This window comes from Dicentrarchus labrax, unplaced genomic scaffold (assembly GCF_905237075.1).
Source record: "Dicentrarchus labrax unplaced genomic scaffold, dlabrax2021, whole genome shotgun sequence".
Taxonomy (NCBI): Eukaryota; Metazoa; Chordata; class Actinopteri; family Moronidae; genus Dicentrarchus; species Dicentrarchus labrax.
In genome coordinates, this window is record NW_026136709.1 from 7,413,089 (window position 1) to 7,435,643 (window position 22,555).

Consider the following 22,555-nt stretch of genomic DNA (forward strand, 5'->3'; position numbering starts at 1 on the left):
CAGCCAAAACCATTTCAATGAAATGTACAGTATTTTAATTTCAATGAAAATGCACAGATATTGTTCTATGGTTTTGTTTTATAAAAAATACAAATGTTCTTCTTCCACAGAGACATACTTAACAGCAATATTTTACAGGCCCATCTTTAAAAGAATGGCTACTATATTTTATAATCAGATAGCTTTACATACATGGTAGCAAATATGCAGGAGAGGTTGCCTTTAGGGTTTAAATACTTTTAAATAGAGTTTTAAATAGACAATAATGCAAACACTGTAAGCAAAACAGATTTGCAACAAAAACACAGCTACATTATAGGAAATCACTGCAGACAAAATGTAGACATCCATGCAAAAGCTATCAAAAGTCTTCAGCTAGCAGACCTGACACATAGCAAATAAGGCATACCAGTCTGATCAGCAGCAAAGGAAAAGTGTAAAAAATGTATAACATGTTTTTCAAGAAGGTATCAAGTCATTGGTGTCCATGCTTAGCTCAGCCAGGAATCCAGAGCCACAAGTCAGAAAAGTTCAAGTAGTGGCAAGTAAAGATACTATGGTCCATTTTAGACTAAACATGGTTACTCGGGAGGTCCTTGTATCACAAATGATGGTGCTTTAGTTGTGACTGGAAAATGTTTAAGAGTCATCATCAGTTTTTATGACATGGAATAGGGTGACATTAAATATTACCTGATGTCCATTATTCCAGGCATACAGTGCCCTCTCTCTGGCGTTGTAGTCAAGCATGGAGATGTGAAAGTACTGGTTGTGGAAAGGAATGTCTATGTATTCGTAAGTTGAGGTCTTCGTAGAGAAAGCGTAGTAAACCTTTGCTCCTGACAGGTGAGAGTTAGTGATATAGAGCGTCCCACAGATCATGAACGATTCACCCGCATTCCTTTTGGAGTATTCGGTGTTCCAAGTCTTCAGGACCTGCAGGGTGTCAGGGTCGATCTGGGAGATGACCACATTTCCAGCATTTTGATTGGTTGCGTACACAACCCACATTCCCAGTTCATCAGCCATGACATCGATGTCGGAGTATCCCCCCCATGTATATGGGTACATGTTGTGGAAACCGGCGAACTCCAAAGCTCGCTGGGCCAGCACACTTCCTGTCTCAAAGCTGTACTTGACAATAATGTTGCTCTGGTACTTGTTGTAGTAAAGAGATCCATTGTAGACAATGTGATTGGTTCCCTCCCATTTAAATGGGAGGCTATAGGTTCGGGAAACCACTCCTGCTACGAAGTCTTCCATTGTCTTGTACTCACGTACAATCTTGCTGTTGGTGTAACTGTCCATATACCAGACCTACATCAGAGAGAAAGGAGAGAATGGGTAATTAGAAACAACTCTGACAAAGCCAGATAAACATATCAAAAATCAAAAATAAAATTATATCCTTTAAATCATTCATATGATTCTATAAAAAAACAATATGGTTCATAGATCTGACCTCTAGAAACATTGCTACTTCATATTAGCATAGCTAAAATTAAAACCTACTCCATGGTAACAGTAAGTCATGTTCAGCTGTTGTGATATTCTGTCTACTCTGAAAACACAGTACAAATATTGTACTGTACACAGCCCTTGGAAAACACTCCCCAGCTTTCATAACTCACCCTGTTGTTTCTGGTCGATGCTAGGGGATCAGTCATCCATGCCCCAAACCGAGTTCCAGATGTCTTTATTGTAACAGGTCCAGTGATTTTCATTAATTTCCCACACGCTGTTAATAAAGAAATGCAGTGATAAGATGTGCTGTGGTGGTTTTTGTCTCTAACTAGATTTCTCAAGCCAATTTCATGCCTGTGCCACCAGAGAGTGTGCCCTCTGTGCATACAAAGATAGCACTGGCAGTGAGCTGCTTTATTTAACTCGAAACATAATGGTGGAACTGCTATTTGTTGCTAAAGGAAACTCAGCTTTCTCATGCCTAACCAATATTATTTCCTTTAATGCACCTAAAGACTATGTATATACAAACATCATGTATCGCTAGAATCCTTAGTTACTAGTTAATTATTTTGGTTTGAGCACAATTCGCAAACAACAGTTAGTCTTTAATTACAATAAGATAAAATGCAATGCAGCAGCAGTGTATCTAATGTAAGTTGCACCTAGTTCCACCATCTTTAGCATCCATTAAAACTCTAGTATTAGTGTTTTTTCTACATTTTTAGCCACTGTAAAGAAAATGTATAGGAAACACATTTAATAAATGGTCAGTGGACTAATGAGTAGCCTAACGACTTCCCTGTAGAATTCATGAGTGCTGTGGTTGTAGATATTAAGTCCACAAACAGCCCTCTTTTCTGCCCATTATGAGGCAATTAGGAATTATGTAACTTTCAGATGCTCTCTTTAAAAGATTTTGAAACATTTAGTTTGAAGGACCAAATACTCCAAACAGTCCACAAGAACAGAAACAAATTGCTTCTGTTCTTCACTGGCATGAGATCGAGGTGAAAACACATTGCCATTAAACACATTTTTTAAAGGAAATACATTTTGGTGTGGGATGTCAGGGCAAAACTGAAATGTTGCCTTATATAGGTGCATTTTAATAGACACAGATCACACTTGATTGTGTTCTTAAACTCCAATACCACAATTAAGTCATTTTTTACTCAATTATTTTTTTGGTAATCTATCTTCCCATATAATAATTTTCTTCGGCACTTACAATTCATGACATCATGTAAATACTATTGAAATGCCACTTGTGCTAGTACCATCTATTCACTAATACCATTGCCAGTGCTCTCTCTAACAAGGCAGTAGAAAACACTGCACATTTGCACATGCATTAACCACTTACTTAGTTTGCCCATACAGCTGCGGAGCCGGCTGTCCAGTCGCAGAACTCGCTGATAGAGCTCATCGTAGTCATAGGCCCCAAGCTCCTCCTGGATTCCTGTCAGCACTGCCGACAGGTTCCTGATTTCCTCCTTGAACTGGGAGATGAGTGCAGCATCCATCTTGTACTGCTCCAGCACAGGGATCAACGGCTTCAGCTCGTCCATCTTGTCCTTAAGCTCCTGCACAAGTGACAGCAGCAGAAATGGAAAACAGAGAGGTGGAAGAATTTGGATAGGTGTGGTGGTCAGGGACAAATAAAATTACAGTTTGTTTGACTGAAGAGCAAGACCCGCTTCAGTACATGTTAAGTATTTGAATACACCTACGTGCCTGCGACTGGACCACTGGTAACTGATAAGGAATTATACACGTAACTGAGTGCTCCATGTTAATATGTCACCATGTGCAAGTGACAGTAAGTGGCTAGTATTATTCTTCATGAGAAAGCAGACTGACCTTATACTGTATGTGCTGCATGAGGCACCTAATGGAACTATTAGCCAATCATGAAGCAATGAACCATTCATTCATTGATTCATTCATCCATGTATTTCGTATTAAAACACTTTCAGCTTGTGACAAGCTATATATTTATCCTGTATGTATTTACCAGGTCAACTAAAAAGGTGAACATTTCCCAAAACACATGTAATGTTATATATTTTATTATTATATATTTTGTTTATATATTGGTGGTCCACCTTTTCTAAATACCATGGATTTATTTCTGATGTTCTTGTCATGCTAGTGGTTGTTCCCCACAGTTATTTTTCCAACTCGTTCAGTGTCTTGCAACTTGCCACACCAGATATATTCCTACTCCCATACCAGCTGTCCAGTGCAATCCACACTGGGCAACTGCAGCAGCAAAACAGCCTTTAAAAGAACCAAAGATGTAAGCGCTTTCTGAATTACATAGCTTCTGAATATTTTGTAGTGTATATATTCTTTATTTTCATGTACACACAAAAGGCCTGCCTACTGAAAAGGAATTTAAACCAATCAGCTGCTAGCTGTGACCTTATATTTACCATACAGACATACATGTAAATGTCATATTATTCCTGTAAGCCTCTAACGAGAGACGTTTTCCCCTTTCTAATTAGTAAGGAACTACCACTAACACAGTATTTTTGTGAAGTTGACTGACTTATTTTTATTTACTTGCAAGGTATCTTAGTTGAATAAAATGGAATTTCCTGTGTTTGAATCTGACCCAGGCCAGTCACTCTCCTCTTTTTTCGTTCTGTAAAAAATGCCTAAAAAACACTATGTTGAATTACACTTGAAAGCACGTTTATGGTGTAAATGGCATTTGTGAAATCAATGTTGCATAAAAGCATTTCAGGTAAATATATAAAAAACTAAATAGAAAAGATCCATTGAACTTGAATTGAATTTGATTAAACCAGCCTATGATTAAACGAGGCTCTACAACACCTGGAAGTTTCTGGCCATGATGGATTTCCTGTCATCCTCAATCTGTCTGAACTTGGTCCTCAGGCCCTTCATCTGGTTCTCCATCTTCATGACATATTGGAAATCCCTCTGAGTTCGCAGGTTCAGCACCTCGATGGACTGAGACATGTTCTGCACCTAGAATAAAACAAGCCATAATAAATCATCACGTAAAACATGGTTACCATTCACAAATCGAACATTTAATAGCAGAGCATAGTATAATATAGTTAACTCGACAAGTGAATAGATGATGCCTTCTCTCCTTTCCTTTCACTGCAACTAATTGAAAGGCACTTTGATGGGTTTTCCCTGGTGAGCCTGTGTGTGTACCTGAATGTGTGACAAGCTATTGCTGAAAAAGAGCAAACGTGGCAAAGCCTTGCAGCAGTGTACCTGTGTTAAACACATATGATAAAACATCTAGTATCAGGAGTACTACACTCTTCAAAAGAAAAATAAAGCTAGTACAGATTTGTTCCTTTGTCATTCCCATCTTTAACAGTGGAATGTGTGTGCTTGTGTGTGCATGCTGCACTTGGGTGGTAGATTTTCCCTTATTACATGTGCTTACCTTCTCTAGAAGCTGGCGGAGCTGTCTGCTTTTGGCATCTCTGGAGCAGAGGCTCTGTTCAGGTGCCACCACTGTGCAGATACAGCGCCCATCAGCATCCTGGGCCGAGCTGTAAACCTGCCAGCCCTCCTTTGGGCCGATAGTCTGCAAGTACACAGACAAATACATATATAATCTAAGGTCATTGATTTTATATTTATGTGTCACTGGTTCTCTTTGGAAAACTGTTAACCTCAAGTAATTGTAAGCATAGCAACAAAAACATGTTGCAACAGATGTGTCCACGTTGAAAAAATCTAGGCAGAAAACGTCCGTGATAAGAGTGGTGTGAGGCAAGTACACACCTTGCATCAAACAATGACCATGAACAAGTTCAGCATTAATAATATAATAATAATAACTGGTTCATAAATTGGATGACTGTTCATCTGTGGTGCAAATTCTGAAGTGGCTACTGAAAGTATGCAAAATGTCCTTTTTTAAAAATATTTTTAAACTGAACACTGATAACAGCATGCTTTTCACTATGACTAAACACACTAATTAGCCTCCCATCCCCAGACTAGTACATGATATTACTTACTGAGATAATCCCCTTATGACAACCATTTGGGCGTCTGGATTCCCGCAAAATCTCCTTATAAGCACATATTAATAGATTTAACAAAAAGTTGAGTGGAAACCTAACTTGTACAGAAAGAAGACTTTTTTAGGAAGAGGGGAGAAGAGTCAAACCTTCTCTTACAGATTATGGACATAATTTATAGGCATGTGGCTGCCTTCAGTCTAAAATGCCTGGAGACTATCTGCTCCTCAGTTTGCAGATCTATAACAGGTGATAGCTACTGTACTTGTAAAAGTTAGCTCAGCATTGCATCTTGTAGGGGAAATCTTCTGTCTGTGTTAGAAAGGATCGACAACTGTCTTGTCTCAAAGTCTTTATCCATATTCAAAATTAAATGTGGATCCAGACAGTACCTCACTCCCATATATGAATTCATTCATTCACTATTGTAAACCACAGTTATTCTCTCTGGCATGACAATGTAAAGTATAATTCACAAATCTAAAAATCATGCACAACAGGATAATTGTCCTTAGCCACAACCAGTTTAGTTATTGTTGCTATGAATGGCAAGCTTTTCATTCTCCCATGTCACATATGCAGTTTACAGTGATAATGGGAGCAGATACTAAATTTTTTTTGTAATTTAAAGAATCAGTTAACAGCGGTAGACAAAAGCAGGCTTCTCATTTATAGCCAAGCAACTGATGATTTTTGACCACTGAAACAACAACTTTAACTGGCAGATTTTATTCACTCTAGCTTGCTAACTTTAAAATGCCAACTGTAGCTAATAACCCCGTAAACCCTGTCATAAATATGCACTGAAAAATTACATCATGCTCAAAGACTGAGGCTAAAGCTACATGTCCAAGGTTAAAAGTCAGCATCCTCACCAGCTGACGATCTGTGTAGAAGCAAGGAAAATAAAGAAACAGCATTGTTCTTTTATTGCAGTGTAAAGCTTGTATACCCTAGTATTACAAGTATAAGAAAAATGTAAGATTGGACCTTATTCCAGTAAAATCCTGATTAGATGTTCAGTTTACTTGGACAAGCAAGCAGAGATTTGTTATGCTTTATAAGTTGTAGTCATAGCTTGGACTAGTGAATGTGTTGTCATCTACCAAGCTTATTTTTAATATAACTTGTAACTCCAAAGAGTATGAAATGTTCCTTGGGTTTCGAAGTGATGTTAACGCTGGGTTACCACCTAGTAAGCCAAACTGCAGCATACGTTAGACCACAAAGACCTCCTCAGACTATTGGTCTTGTGTTTTTGGTTTTGGAAAGACTAAAACACAGACAGTACCCTCCAAACTCTTTATAGTATTTCACTTAATAAATCCCTGTGCACACACCACTTCAGCTTGTGGAGAAATCCTAAGCTTGGCAGGCCTGCCGTGCCTAGTTACGGTTGCTAAGCCCTGATTGGACAATCGCTGGGTTTAGTCAATTACCCTGTGTGGAGCACATTATTTTTCTTAACCACATGGGTCGGAGTAAATTATCAGAATAGAAAATAAAGTGTTTGTAGAACTCTGAAAAGTAAACAGGAACTTTGAGTAACTTTAAGCACTTTTTCTCAATTATTCATAGAACCTGTGGCCATGCACTCTTACTCTTGCAGTCTTACATTAGAGAGATTTAGCTGACACTTCAATCAAGCAAAAAACAGACAAAGAAGCCTGAAGACACTTTTGTATTCATATAAATATTCATGCACTTTGCTACCAAGGACTCTACTGTAAACCTTGTCATCCACTATAATATGAATGACATATCAGAAGAAAAGGAGGTAAATTTGGAAGAGGCGGGGGGTTTATGAACAAACAGAAGAGTTGAAGAGGTGGTTATGTACTGCAGGTAGACAGTAGCTGAAAAAATAAACAAAGAAAAGAGGACAATGCTGACAAAGAACGGGAAAGAGGACTTGACTGTCAATTAGCGGGAAAGAGACAGAGGTAGAAGAGCAGGCATGCACGCAGATATATCACTACAGAGAAGTGCAAAGACAGCAAGCATAAGATGATGAGATGAGGTTAGGGATAAACAGGGAGGGCACCAACGTGTACTGAGGAGAAAATGAAGGAAAACAGAAGATGAAGGGTTAGTCTGATAGATAGCACTGGCAGTACAATCCATCTCACTGATTTTTACCTATTAATTAAAAATCACTTATTAATGCATGACAGCACGGACATAAGAGGGTGGTTCTATACAAGCACTGGCAGACATGACTCATTTGATTAGGCCAAACTATAACCGCATCATACATAAGGAACAACCTGTATTACCTTGTGCATTTTAATAGAACTGTAATTTACTTATGAAACTGTTGTTGATGAGGCGGGGACTAATTTTTCAATGTTTTCTATCTCTCATTACGTTAGATAGAAGAAGATCAGGCTTCAAGGCTACAATGGTTTCACAGAGTTGCGCACCAAAGTCCAGTCATTAATCATCCTCACAAAACAGCATCCAGCAGCTCAAAGCTCTCCCCAGCTGCCCAGCCGAGTTTTACTCTCTGTACAAGCCTCACACACACAAACACACTCACACACACACACACACACACACACACACACACACACACACACACACACACACACACACACACACACACACACACACACACACACACACACACACACCTACACACACACACACACACACACACACACACACACACACACACACGCATGAGTGGTTACATGCAATATGTACTGCACACAAAAAACATAACAGGTTGCCAAGACACATTCATGTTTCGTCTGTAGTTCTTATTCTTGATCTTTCTTTGCCAGGGTTTGACTAATGGCTTTTTGAAGGCTGCTATACAGTAGTCATCAATATTTTTTGAGTAAAGTTGCCAACAGACAACATTTTGTGCCAGTATGCAATATATTTACAGTCAAACAACAGCAAAATGTATCACTCCTCCATGTTTTATCAAAAAAGGGAGCCTATAGTGCTGAGGCCACTTGTTTCTATGTTTCACCTGAATTTAAAAAACATTCTCAATCAGCACTATTATGTATTAACCCTTTCTAAAAGTCTACCTGAGATATTACCTATGCTAAGACAGATACAACTGATCCTGTGACTATCTTTACAAGCATTAAATCACTCCAAGAAAATACATTGGCTAGCAGTTGTTGACTTCCCACATGACTTGTAAAATACAGTTTCATGCAATGCAAATAAAAAGTAAGCCCTGCAAAACAAACAAAAACACATCAATTGTATTAATAGTAAAGAGTTTCTGTTTACATTGAATTAGGCTGTTGACTTTAAATCTCACTTCCAGCATGTCATAGGACTCTTTTAGGATGACATTATTATGTGCTCTACATTCTAGAAACAAACACATAACACAATAATAGTAACACCTTACTATATAACATAGTATGATACAACAATATCACAAATTATGGCCTGTAGAGTTACAATGGCATTGCCTCTACATCTCTTTGATAGTCTCACCAAAAATGTAACCCTATAATCTCAGTAGAAACCATCATCTTGTCATCTTGTGCAATTCATGTTATGATATCCACTCAACATCCCACAGGGTTATCTAACAATGGTCTGTTATTTGAAAAATAGACTCCTATTGTTGAATGATCGAATATAACTTACTGACTCAAAGATTATCAGAAGGGCCAGTAGCCACTAATAATGAATGATCATGACTTCATTACTTTTATTGCTGCACACAAGGTCAGTCTCACTTCTAGTGCCTATTAAGGTTGGACTTTTATGAGGCGATCTGATTGAACTGGGAATCAGCCCTCAAACATTTCATGATTCACTGAAGCCAAGATTGACACTTACAGTACTGTATATTATGAATGTATCTCATCTGGCCAACAAAGTATATCCAGATGACAAGAAAGGGAGGTATTTTTAACTTAACGTAACATGAAATGCTACATTTTATGGATTATTAATTTGTGGTCAACTACAAGTTTATTGTTTTGTGTTCTATTGTTTTGTATTATATGTATTATATATATGTACTAGTTTACTGTAAATGCTTGGCTTATCCTAATATTGCTAAAAGTCTGCCTTTTTATTAGGGGCTTTTTAAAACCTGTAGTAACATTTATTGGCTAGTATACCGGCTGCCTCTGTTGTGGCTGGTTGTAGTCACATTGGAACAAAGGTTTTATAACCACACAAGCAACGTGGCATTTACTTGATGGATAGGCCAAACATTTTGTACGGACAGTTATGGTTCCCAGACGTTGTAGCTCAATGACTTTGGTGATCCCTGATTTTTCCTCTGGCACCACTATGAAGTTGACATTTGTGGTTTTAAGTAAATGCCCCAAAAACCATGGGGTGGATTGTAATTAAATTTTGTCTAAACCTGCTAAACATCAGCATGTTAGCACTGTCGTTGTGAGCATGTTTGCTGACCTTAGCCTGCTAACATTAAGCTGTACACAAGTATAGCCTAATAGAGGGATCTATGTTTGTGTCAGGGCATTGCACGAAACTCAGTGTCGCACCAGCAAACTAGCATTTTCCTGGGGCACACTGAAGTTATTTTGTTGAGGGTGTAGTGCTGCCAATCCAGTGGTGCACTGTAAATTCAGGATCATTTATGCATAATAAATAAAAACAGAATAAACAACATATTTAGCATGAAAAAAAAATATGTTCTTTATGGCACAACAGTGGTATTGACCTGCACATGGTCATTGTTTAGACCATTGCTATGACGAAATGTGAATTTAACTTTAAGAGTCATGGCAGGATATTTGAAACTCTCCACACAATTACCAAACTGTCAGTGTGTCATGATGGGGAGAGCTATGTTTAAAGGGAATGAAAGAAGTTAATGTGATTGGACATGATTGTCACAGCCTCCGACATACCTTCCTGTAATGCATTATATTTCATTCTTTCTGTTCCCACCTGAAGTGCATGGTAGGACCTGGCCACAAAATCACCAAAAGTGCTAGTGTTTTCTCATGCCCCTGCCACACTGTGAACGGCACACAAAGAGCCCCTTACCATTGTTTTCAAAAATTTGCTTTGGAACCATTTGGAAAACCTGTGGTAATATCCAAAGTCTTAAAATATAGTGTATATTTTACAATGTAATACTGGTTGAGTTTCCTGTTTGTTAGACTTCCATTATTGTCAATAAATACATTTGTTGAAGTATTTAATCGAAATAGTAGGCCTACATATATGCATGTTACCATAAGTATTGCTTAAGTTTTAGTAGTAAAAATATTAAGTTTAAGTGATAAAACCTAATCTCTTCTTAATTATCAAGAAAATGATGTTTGTAAGACTTTCTTCGTCTGTGTTACGCTGGACAACTTTGTTTGCTCACAGCTGGCATGCGGTACAAAGGCAGACTTGACTTTAGAAATCATGAATCAAAGTCAACAGCGCACCCACGAAGCGTAAATAATAATGGTAATGAATTTCTCCCCGTGGAAGATATGATTCATACTATTCACAGCAGACAGGTATCCTGCCAATTACACACCTAATTGAATCCCATTTCTGTTTGTTATTCTGTCATCAACATGTATTTTACTGTGGCTACTACACACTTACAATTATCTTTGTCCTCATCAACCTTTTTGTGTGATTGAGGGAAAGAGATAGGGGGTTGATGAGGGAGTGAAAGTGAACGGATAGGTTAATATGGGTAATATGGTTAAGGTTGAGTTAGTAAATGATGTCAGGGGGAGTTAGCCGCTGTCATCAGATCCAAATCACTTCCTGTGCCCTCACCCGTGTCTGTGAGCAATTTACGATTACAGTTCTGAAAAACACTGTTCAGAAGACAGGAATATTAGGTTGTGTTGCTTTACTTTTTCATGCATATTATTCAATTCCAATTAAAGGAATCTTGTTTGGGCCTGTTTGGGTCATTTTGCCCTGCATTTCTTTTCTCTCAGTGTTGTTGACAATTAAATTAACAGATAAATTAGTGGGTTTTATTCTGTGAGCATTCTGCGACTTTCTTTTAAGATTTTCTACACCAGATATTTTGACTTTTTTTTTTAAATCATAGCACTCGTCTAAGTGGATCTGTTTTAGCCACTCGATTCAAAGTCCATATACTGTAGCTGACTGTCTGCACTATAAATGAATCTCCACCCTGCTGAGTGTACCCCTGGTCTCTTGATCTAATTTCTTTTGCCAGTCTCATGATGGCTGATTCCATTTGCTAAGCTGCAGCAGTATGAGTCTAGCAATGTGAGGCACTCCACAGAGAGATACCACAGGTGAGAAGCTGGCGTAAAAAAATTAAAAGATTGTCAGTGGCGTGGCAGAAATCAATCTGTTATAAATACAGTCTGGATAAATAGCACAAAAGGGTAACTCCCTCAGCGCATCAGGTGGAGCCGCAGAGAGGCAACAAATGGACACAAATAGTCTAATACGAAGCCATTATCATTGTTTTGTCACTGGAGAGTAACATATCAAATTGGGGCTGTATAAGTTTCCTCTCAGCTGGCAATGTCTCAAGTGACACCTTCATCCCAACAGTTTTCAGGTCATAACAGACGAATGGAGGTATAAGGTGAGTCTATCACTATCACACATACCTTTACCCTTTGTTACTACTGGATATATGTGTCCCTGACATGCCAGAACTTCTGAATTGTCAATTAAGTCATTTTCCCTGTACTGACATCTCGCTTTGTTTAGCAGTTTATAGCAGTTATCAGACAGGCTACAACAGGGCAGGACAAAATGTGTCTACTTTGCTTTACAGCAACCTGTTTTTAAACTCGTATTAGCAGGTTAAAATTAACATTCTGTGACATTAAAATAATAAAAAAAAGTCCCATTAATACATTTAGAAACAAAGCCAGGTGCCAGAGATGCCAATAAAACTAAATCTCATATCACAGCAATGCTGCTGTCCTGCCTGCCACAAGACAGAGATCTAAACAGATGCTATCTATCCAGTCATCTATCAACCTGTCCAAACAAAAACCCACCAGGGTATTGGAGGCAAGTGAAGTGGAATGCGCATGTCAGTGCTGTAACTGATGATCATACTGCTTAAATGAGTTAACATTTTGGCTCTAATGGCAGAGGAAGATGAACTTGCATGTGCAGCCATCTTTGTAACCAGACTGATGCAGACATTTAAGACAGCAATGACAAATGGTAACACCCCTAAACACAGCAGCAACAGCAATCCTGGCAGCTATAATCCTGAGTCCAAAAAGGGTCTAGTGAGATACTGACAAAGAGATGCTGCATACGACGGAGGTAAAGAGGGAGGGAAAAAAGACACAGCAAAAGAGAAAGCCATCTTTTCTCTCAGATGTGACTGTGATGAAAGCCGTGCAGGGAGATTAATTTCCTAGAGGCGTGCCACCTTCTTGCCTTTTTTGACCCCAGCGAAGAGAAGATTGAATAGATAATTCTGCAGGAGCTCGACGCCCTAGACAGTCTCTGAATGAGCTACAGCATTATCTTGTTCACACCCTCGTACTTCTTCTCTAGGTAGTGCTTCAATGAGTTTTCTGACTGGACAAGACGACATGTCAGTCACAAGCACCGTGGAGGATGATAATGAAACAGTCATCCAACATTATCGGTGGAGTAAAGCCAGTGGACAGCTCCAGGCCACACTGAATGGCACATGCATACACAAACAGAATACTAAGCAGCTGTTACAGTCCTCTGATGTAAGGTTATATGTCAGTATGCTGAAATGAAGTCAGGTTGAGGATGTCTCTACCTACAATGAATACACTTTTATTCGTAGAGAACACTCTCCACTCTCACCAGAATGTTACTGGAGTAAATATGGTAAATTAATGTTGCCAAAATTAAAACATAGGATGATAAGACTGGAAGATTTTAAGCACCCTCATCTTAAGCATTACTCTGTTGGGAGTGGTTTTACCCGAGGAGGTCCTGTAATTGGATTTTTTTTACTTATTATGATTATAATTCTAGTGGAGAAGTCTGCCAGGATGAGAACCCTTCTTTAATTGATGCCCAAATCAAATCTGTTTCATCAACATGCACATGTATTGGCAGCTTCTCAGTGTAAGTGTTTGTAAAGTAAGTGCATACTCATTAGTATTGCATAAGAAACTCTCAACAGTTTCCGAAATCTGGTAAAAGGACATTCCTGCCACATTTATGTCACAGAATAAGCAGAATTTTTACAAAATGTTGCAGCAAAGTTGGCTCACCTGATTATTTCTTGCTCTTTAGCAACCTTTGAAATTTCTCCCTCTAATTATGCTCCGCAGTGGTGTCAGTATGTTGGGATGTTGAAGCTGCGGAAAAACCCTCTCCACTTCAGCCTCCATTCTGATGTAGAGGCAGAAGAGTATGCCAAAAATGCAAAAACTTCGAAGTATGTATGCGTATTGGAATCAGCAGGGCAATGCACAATAATTGCAATTATAGGATTTAGTTGGTTAAAACTAACACCATCAGAGTACTGCTATAAACTCCATCCCATTAGTATGGTCAGGGCATTCCAGGAGGTTCTTTGAAGTAATATTGCAATTTATTTGCTGTAACTACTTTCTTTAAACTTTTACTTCAGATAGGGATTTTCAGATTTAAAATGCCTTTCAGCAACTTCGAGAGAATGTGCCTTGTTGGTTTAAATAAAAGGATATATGGGCATGCATTGTAAATATACAGTAGTTAACTGCAAAACTAATTTGTGGACTCTTTCATGTTGTCTGAGGCTACTGCTGATGAAGAAACCTTTGAGAAAGAAGCACTTCTTTGATTCGGAAGAACTTATACCAAAACCTGACGTTTGCTATTAACATTATAGTATGGTGTTGACCTCTATTGTATAGTAACTATACTTGAAATCAACAATTGGCTCCCCTGAACAGTGATCTTCCAATCATAGCTTAGTAACCGTAACTAGGCACAGCAGGCCTGCCAAGCTTTGGATTTCTCCAAATGTTGAAGCAGTGTGCGCGGGGCTGTGGTAAGTGTGATACTTGACATTTAAAGAGTGAGAGGCAGGTGTCTTTATTTCTAGTAAGGAGAGTGAAAGTGTAAGGAGTGGATAAAATAGTGTGTTTATAAGCTCTAACATAGGCTGCAATTGTTACAATGCACAGTTTAGTATCTTACTACCTCCAATAATAACTTAAGCTTAAGCATTAACTTCCAAAGCCAAGGTACATATCATTAATACCTACCATGGTCCTGCTTGACTGCCATTGCTAATATCACTAATATTAGTGTTATTATTATTATTATTATTATATATATATTATTATTGCTACGGTTGCCTTTGTTGCTCATTATCCCCCATCGTTGCTGTTGTCATGTTCATCATCATCAGTCACTACTATTAGTGTAGTTGTTGCTACTGTTGTTGTTGTTGTTCAACTGTCTGTCTGTCTCTCTCTGTCTCTCTCTCTCTCACCCCAACTGGTCGAGGCAGACGACCACCCACCTAGAGCCGAAGGATCTGTCCTAGGTTTCTGCCTTTTAACAGGCAGTTTTTCCTTGCCCCCGTCGCCAAGTGCTTGCTCATGGTGGTACTGTTGGGTCTCTGTGAATGTTATAAGGAGTTCGGTCTAGACCTGCTCTATTTGAAAAGTGTCCTGAGATAACTTCTGTTATGAATTGGCGCTATAATATATAATAATAAAATTGAATTGAATTGAATTGAATTGAATTAACTAACTTCATTAGTTAGTGGGGTTACAAGTCAAAAAGCTCCATTCACGACTAGCGCATCCAGTGTACTGTGGCATATTCACTACATTGTTCTGTATCATACTTAAAATACAAGGACAAATTAGCTGTACACAGCAATAAAAAAATAATTGAACTCAATAAGTGCATTATAAAGATCAATTTTATAAGATTCTCATTTTCAAATGAGTGAGCTGAAAACATGAAAAAGTCTGTGTTTTTTACCTGTTAACATTAGGTAACGCAAATCAAACTCAAACTAAACTCTGCTCTAGCACTTTATCATCAATCTAAACCTGCCTCTCTGTTTAAAGCTACTTAATAAGTTATACTACATTTTATCTTCGCTAGTAAGAATCTAACAAGCATAGCCCATAATCATCTCGCTGGTTGATTGAGTACAGTATAAATTTATTGAGACCACAAATGTCTTCCATTCCTCTCAAGTCCAGCTTTTCAGCTCTCATCCAGTGATATGCGTCTGATACAGAGACCGCTTGGGCTGTAATTAGAGTAATCATAAGGGGAACAGAGGGAGAGGGCCGTAACTATGCCCCTGGTAGTTTCAACATCACGTCTCAACTCCTGTAATTATGCTTAGACTATTATTAACTAAGATGCATTCACCCAGAGGAGTGAAAAAGAGCACAAAACAAGGGAAAGTCACTTTAAAGAGTCATAATCATCACACATAAAAACACAGAGATTTTAAGCATTTCATAATTATATACATTAATATTATTTCCATTGATGTAGCTCTTTTTGGAATGTCTAATAAAGACTAGAAGCCTGAAAAGGGTAAAACAGCACAATGCAGGAACATAAAAATGTTCAGAGGCAACTGGTGGTTATCTGTCACTGTCGGTACTTAGACGCCTTATTACTAATCAACAGGATGAATTCATTTGCCTGACAAACATAAGCTCAACTGAATTATTCACAAAATGTGCCTGCCCCACATACCTAACAACTGACACATCCTAAAGCCCGTATTCAAATAAAGTGACAGAAAACTCATTATAACCTCACACAGGCTCACGCAGTCTTACATCTCTCTGAGTCCGAGCAGAGAGCGCCATGTATTTACCCTGCTGCTGCTATAAACGGTTCACATCCATCACCAGTGGACTTAGTTTCTTTATTTCCAGTCCATCAGCTCTGACAACCCCCTCCCTACTTCAAACATGAAACATGCAGTGCAATGACTTTGCTGGCAATCCTGAGGCTAGCTGTTTGCTTTGTTTGTGTTGACACATACTGAACATAGTTAGAAGGTGTCGTCTTTAATTTGGCCCCTGGTTACTAAATGGTTGTGTGCATGTGTAGGTGTGCCCCTACAGCATCTCTCATCTTTTAATATGACATCTGTGCCAGACAGACACATTTTCCTACCAAGCCTAAGTGTATCATCCACGTAAATGCTAATGAAAAGGGATTTCAAACAAGCAAGAAATGACATCAGCTCCTGGCAGACGACCCCATTCAGCTCTACAATGCACAGTAATTTCAAAGAATGCCTTTCTATGCTTCCTATGATTAATGATCAACAGGATGTCATATCAGTGACAGTATGTAACATCTCGCTCTGCAGGATTTCCCCCAATCTATGCAGGTATGATCACATTTTCCATGTGTGATCAAGGTTTAGATCATACATGAAAACCTGAAACCCGTCAACAGAAGCTGAGGCTGAAAACTAGAACTCAATAAATTGGCAAAACTTTAATTTACATTACAAGTGGATTAGATTTTGTGTGTGAGTGTGACTGCATGTGGGTGTGTATGCTTGCCTGCCACCTACTCATGCAGCCACCTACTCACAGTGGCTAACACAGAGGGCAAGTGCCCACACAAAGCTTTATCCCACTGGTGTTGTAACTAAATCCCCAAGAGAAGCTGCTCATAAACATCCACATTATTCACACATTGTGCAATTTTTTTTCAGTGCAACCATGTACAAAGTTCATAATGTACTCTAAGAAAGGCACAATAGTTTGCACCTGTGTGCTGTTACTGAACTGATTATATCTCAGGGAAACACATGGCACTATTTGCACAAAGGCCATGTCCTCAGAAAAAACTACATAGTCCCTCTATCTACAGCTCATTTGATCTTGATCTTTAAAAAACACATTCAGTTAAGTCATGACTGCTAGTAACTACAACTGGATTTCAAATGCTGCTAGAATGAGATGCTGCAGCTGGGGAAACTGGAGCTACTCACATGGAAAAACAGCCTGTTTAATACTGGCATTAGCAGATCATAAAATGGGGTTATATTGAAAGACAATGTTGAAAAAACATGAAATATAACTTAAGTAAAATCAATGTGATTCAACCTAAAATCTCAAAATGGATTTTTTTTTTGACAAAATTACAGCCATTAGCTGTGACAACTAAGGAAAGATATGTCTTTTGAATTTTAAGTGGGCAATTGAATTTTGGCACCGGTCTGACGTCAGACTCCTGAAGTCTATTAAGTCTCTCTTTCTCCTCCAATCGATATGTCCTGCAGGTGCAGCATATAATACTTAATCATAAAACACAAATTCCAGTCATCATTTTGATCATGATGAGAGTAACACAGTGCCGTTAGCAGCCACTGTGTAATTACCCGGCTGGCACAGACCATAAGGGAAAACTACACTATGCAAATATTTCATTTTCTCACGAAAGCTCCTTAGGGATCCATTGTGTACACTGCTGAGGTAAAATCTGCCTAACAGGATGCCACACCACGACAAAGGGAAATCCATACCATTAGCCCTAGCTTTAGCCACCTCATCCAGAATAGATCTAGGTTGAAATAGATCATTTTAAAGTTGCTAAACTAAATCTGCATGGAAAAAACAAACAAAAGGCAGCACTAACACATAAACTTAATTGCCAAGAGGTAGAGGCTGCCACCCCTTACTAAGATGAACAAAGCCTTGTGTACAAGGTCTGACAGCCTGTGAGTGACAGCTTAATAATTTCCAGCTTAGTGTAATACCATAAAAGGTTTGCCTTTCCAGATCATTTTTAAACACTGAAGCACAGAGGCCTTTTGGGCTGTGCTAGCAATTTGCATGCAGCTCTTGCTCCAGCAATATCTCATATTCCTCAATGGCAGTGGCGTACTCATTGATTTAATCACAAACAGATGAAAGATAGAAGCTGAGCTGAATGATAGTCATCAGAGGTAACCAGAGGTAACAGTGCAGATTTCAAAAACATAAAGAGAACGACACAGTAGAGCTCTCTGTTAACGCAATAACAAAAACCTATAGACCAGGGATGCAAAGGGATGCGATTGAACCTACAGTATAAGGTGTTAAACAATTACAAAACTGAAAGCATCACATTTCTTTTCTGTATAACCACCAGTGACAAAACAAAGGCATTTGAAATAATATGAAACAGAAAAAGCAGCATGTCCTCAGGAGCTGTGTTGTAAATAGGAGACATTTGGTATTTCAACATGATAAATGACATGAAGAATGAACTGCTTAACTAAATCCATCAATTCATTTTCTGTCTACGGACTAACTGATTAATTGTCTAATTGTTTCACGACTAGGAGATGATCAAGGATCTCAACCCTCTGAATAAAGCACTACCTGCCATTGAGTGTACTCTCGTCAGCATCATTATGCGCTAGAAAGGTAACTGCACATGAAATGATGGATAATGTTTTCCCCTTTTCTGTGGGTGGCTGCAGATCCAGGGAGCTCGAGCAGTCAAGTTTCAGCACCGCCAGAGAGTGGACAGCTCTACAGCCGACCACCAGAAGACCCTGAGCAACACATTGATTTATCCATTAATCATTAGAGACTTTGAGTTGTCATCTTTCCCTTAGTACAAAACTGCCTGTGCCATTCCATTTACCTCAAATTTGCTTAAGGTTAGGCACAAAGATAAACCAAATACTGGCAGAAACGGAGCCATTAAGACAGAAGAGTGACAGTCCTTGGTGATGGACGAAGAGGTTATGTCACAGGGCCATTCTCCTGCTGAACTACTGTCTAGGTTATATATGGCACAAATGGAAGCATCTTTAGGTCTTAAGCGTCACCATGTAATGTACACAGAAAACAATCAATAGCCTATGCTGAAATGCTTGTGTCCTCTAATGTACTTGCTCTCACAATTGCATTAGAAGCCATTTAGCTTACAAACAGAAGAAGATCCACAAGTGGGCGAGATGGGCGAATAATAAGTAATTAGTCACAAAGAAATAATGTGTTTCAGCATAAATACGATCCTGGCACATACAATTATAGAGGTTACATATTCAGGGAAGTAAGACGCTGATTCAATATTGTTCTCATTGTATGACTGATACAGTACATTTTGTCTTAGAAAATATGGTGCGCAAATCTGCCTTAAAAATGTGGCAGTTTAATGTTTCCTTGCTTATCGGAAAAAAAAAACCTCACTCCAACACCTTCACATGAATCAATATAATCTGTGTGTAAATTCGTCATACACATAATCTACTAACTAGCGCTGCATTTTAAATAAGACAGAAGTTTCATAATTGATTCATACTACTTGTTTCAGCCCACCTTTGTGGAGGGCATACTGATTATTCATAGTTTAAAAGAATTATTATGGAAATAAGTGCAGCTAGGCAAATTAAACACACACCGAAGTGTAGTGCTTCCTGTCAATTTGTGAAGCTCCTTAAATCTAATCTAACCAGGTTTACCTTACTGGTGGGAAATAAGGCGACATTAAATTGCAGGACTTTTGAAGGAAGTTTGGCATGACTGCCTCCATAAAACAAACTGTCACGTATCGGGGCGAGGGGTACTGTAGAGAAACTAGTATGCAGTATTTCCTCAAACCCGAATAAAACATAGCCGTTAAATGTGAGCAATAATTATAGCAACCTATCTGCTATGGAGCAAGTGAATTAGAAAAAGGAGATGAAATAAGAAACTCACCATAGAGGGATATAATCCGAAGATGGTGAGGGAGAGGACGGGGTACAGAACGCTCAACAGGACCCGCATGCTTACGGGCTCCGGGCATCCACTTTTCTCCAAGGTGCAGTCCTTTAACATAGAGCTCCTGTACTGTTGTTCACCTCAGCGCGTTCACTGCTGTCGAGCCGCAGAGAGAGCGCTCCGACGGCGGCACAGCGACCACACGTTCAACGGCATCACGCCCACCGCTCCCCGGTGCTCCGACTGAAGAAGGCAGTGCCGACCGAAGAAAAAAGTTTTGAGCGAGGGGGGAAATATTCAAATGTTTCAGTTTCAGCAGACTGCAGGGGAGGCGCACCAAGGATGTGACATCACTTGATGGGTGTAGGGGGTTATCTAGGCTATCTGTCTGTCTATCTGTTCATCTGTCTACCTTGTTAGTGCCATCCTGGTTATCAGAAGTTTGATGACCTTCATGTTCACCGTCAGATTTTATTCATTTGTTTTACAAAGGGAAGAGAAGAAAGAAAAATGCTTGTTGATTTCAGTGCCCACACCTACTTTCACTCAGCACTCTGGATGCTGACAAAATCTAGTGTGTGTAATCTGACTCTTTCCACTCGAACAGCTGAACATGGATGGTAATGATGGTTTAGAAAAGCAACAGCCTTGTACTAGGCTATAAAAACTAATGGGCAAAATCACATCAAAACAAAGAATATCAGTCCCTTCTTTTAATGTGTATCCATGGACAAATATTAGCTCACATTCGCACAAATGATTCGCCTCTATCGCTGCCCCAATGTCAACCAGTAAGATTGGTCCTCACACACTTAAAAATGTCTGTCAACATTCATGTTGCAATGGCATCGTGCTGGAGATTTAGAGTAGGTGTAGTTCAGGGATGTAAACGAGCTCTGCATCTCACAGTTTACACACCACTTTCACACTTTATGTTGCCATTAAACTAACCGTCAAGGAAATCAGGATCAAAACTAGACAGTAAAGAGGCTTCAGCAACAAAAAAAACATCACTGAAAAGGGTGTTTATAACTCTCGTTCAGAGCTGGAGCTGGGAGGTCTTTATTTACAAGGTCGACCGATGGGTTCTGCACACACCTGTGCTTACCGTCATATAGTTTTATGAATACCTCATGCTTGAGATGACATCTATTCACCAGTGGAGCAGCAGTGGGGAGATGAGATGCCAGTGCAAGCTAGTGTGACGAGGCTGCCTCCAGAAAAGCAGCGGCACATTGCCATGAGATGCAGTGCTGGCAGTTGTAGTCAGTCTTGATAATCTGGTCATCAGCTGTGTGACACTTTGCTCTGAGGGTTCTCATCTAGTGCTGTGAAGAAGAATCTTTCCACACAGTCTACATCCTCCTCTCCTTTTCTGTGTTCTTATGAATTTTCTCCACACTTTGGTTTTTGTTTTAATTTGCATCGTCTCTGTCTTCAAGATGCCACAGCTAAGATTATAACAGTTTATTCATTGTTGTTGTTGTTCATTATAACATTTCTCACTTATTGCCTGTACTGTAGCTCTGTATATTCAGTGACATGTCATTCAAAATGCAAAGCACTCTCAGTGAAAGGTCAGTACTTTAGCTTTATGGGTGTTTTTCCTGGCTTGTGGATCCTCATGAGAATCTTGACTTTTTGCTCGAGGTCTTAGGAACCACTAGAAATACTTACAGATTAAAGCAATAGACAAGTGGAAGATTGTTCTTTTGACCACCGGGATTATCCCTGTGTTCTTCTTGGCTTGGATACTCTCTGATAACACTTTAGATTAGGGGTTTTCAAAGTCTCAGACTGTACATAGAGACCGGCAAATACCCCTAAATACATGATAAAAGATATACACCAAATACATAAAAAGGTCTGCCCTAAGGCATTTATTAGTTTGTAACTGGGAAAGTGGGGACACAAGAATAAAATTCCCCAAACCTACTGTAACTCTGAGCTATCTCTTTAGCCAAATCACACACATTTAGGCTATTTTATGTGATCTCCTTGTGATATCTAACGCATTAACTAATATTATTTTTATTTCCTTCCACTGAGCCTCCACTGAAACTGTTTGGAGCCGACACCCGATTTTTCTGCCATTATTTTACGAGGTGTAATGTGTCATGTGCCTGCAACATATACTATTTTCATGTCCTGTTGTTTTTTTTAACTGAGCTATTTTTGTTTTTTGTTAGCTGTAACTGTTAGCATGGTAACACACTCAACTGAACATGGTAAACAAAGAATCCCTGTGTCTTACTATAGCTTCACAGAGCTGCTTAATCTTGTATCTATGAGACAGATTTAGACACATTAGTAAAACATCTTCTTTCTTTCAATATGTTTTTACAAATATTCACTTTCTGTGCCAAACAGGATGCATTCATGTAGAGGAGAAGATTGAGGAAAAGAAAACATGAGTGAAATCCTACTTGTAAGCTGTCGACTGGAGGTGTGTTGGAGGGCTAATTGTTCTGT

General features: G+C 39.0%; 1 protein-coding gene across 1 annotated transcript; it reads right to left on the bottom strand.

The window, feature by feature from the left end:
- Positions 1–18: 18 nt before the first annotated feature.
- olfm3a (olfactomedin 3a) lies at positions 19–20,439 on the bottom strand. The gene is made up of 6 exons (XM_051411228.1): positions 20,081–20,439; positions 4,904–5,047; positions 4,312–4,467; positions 2,831–3,050; positions 1,632–1,738; positions 19–1,317 (listed from the first exon to the last, which is right to left on the bottom strand). The coding sequence occupies exons 1-6, from the start codon at positions 20,198–20,200 to the stop codon at positions 640–642; spliced, it is 1,425 nt and encodes a 474-aa protein (XP_051267188.1). The 5' UTR covers positions 20,201–20,439; the 3' UTR covers positions 19–639.
- Positions 20,440–22,555: the final 2,116 nt, after the last annotated feature.

Excerpts from the sequence above, each read along its gene's own strand:
- olfm3a (XM_051411228.1), bottom strand. The coding sequence starts at position 20,200 with ATGTTAAAGGACTGCACCTTGGAGAAAAGTGGATGCCCGGAGCCCGTA. Across the intron at positions 1,739-2,830 it reads CAGCTGTATGGGCAAACTAA|CGTGTGGGAAATTAATGAAA; the intron begins GTAAGTGGTTAA and ends CTTTATTAACAG. Across the intron at positions 1,318-1,631 it reads CATCGACCAGAAACAACAGG|GTCTGGTATATGGACAGTTA; the intron begins GTGAGTTATGAA and ends TCTCTGATGTAG.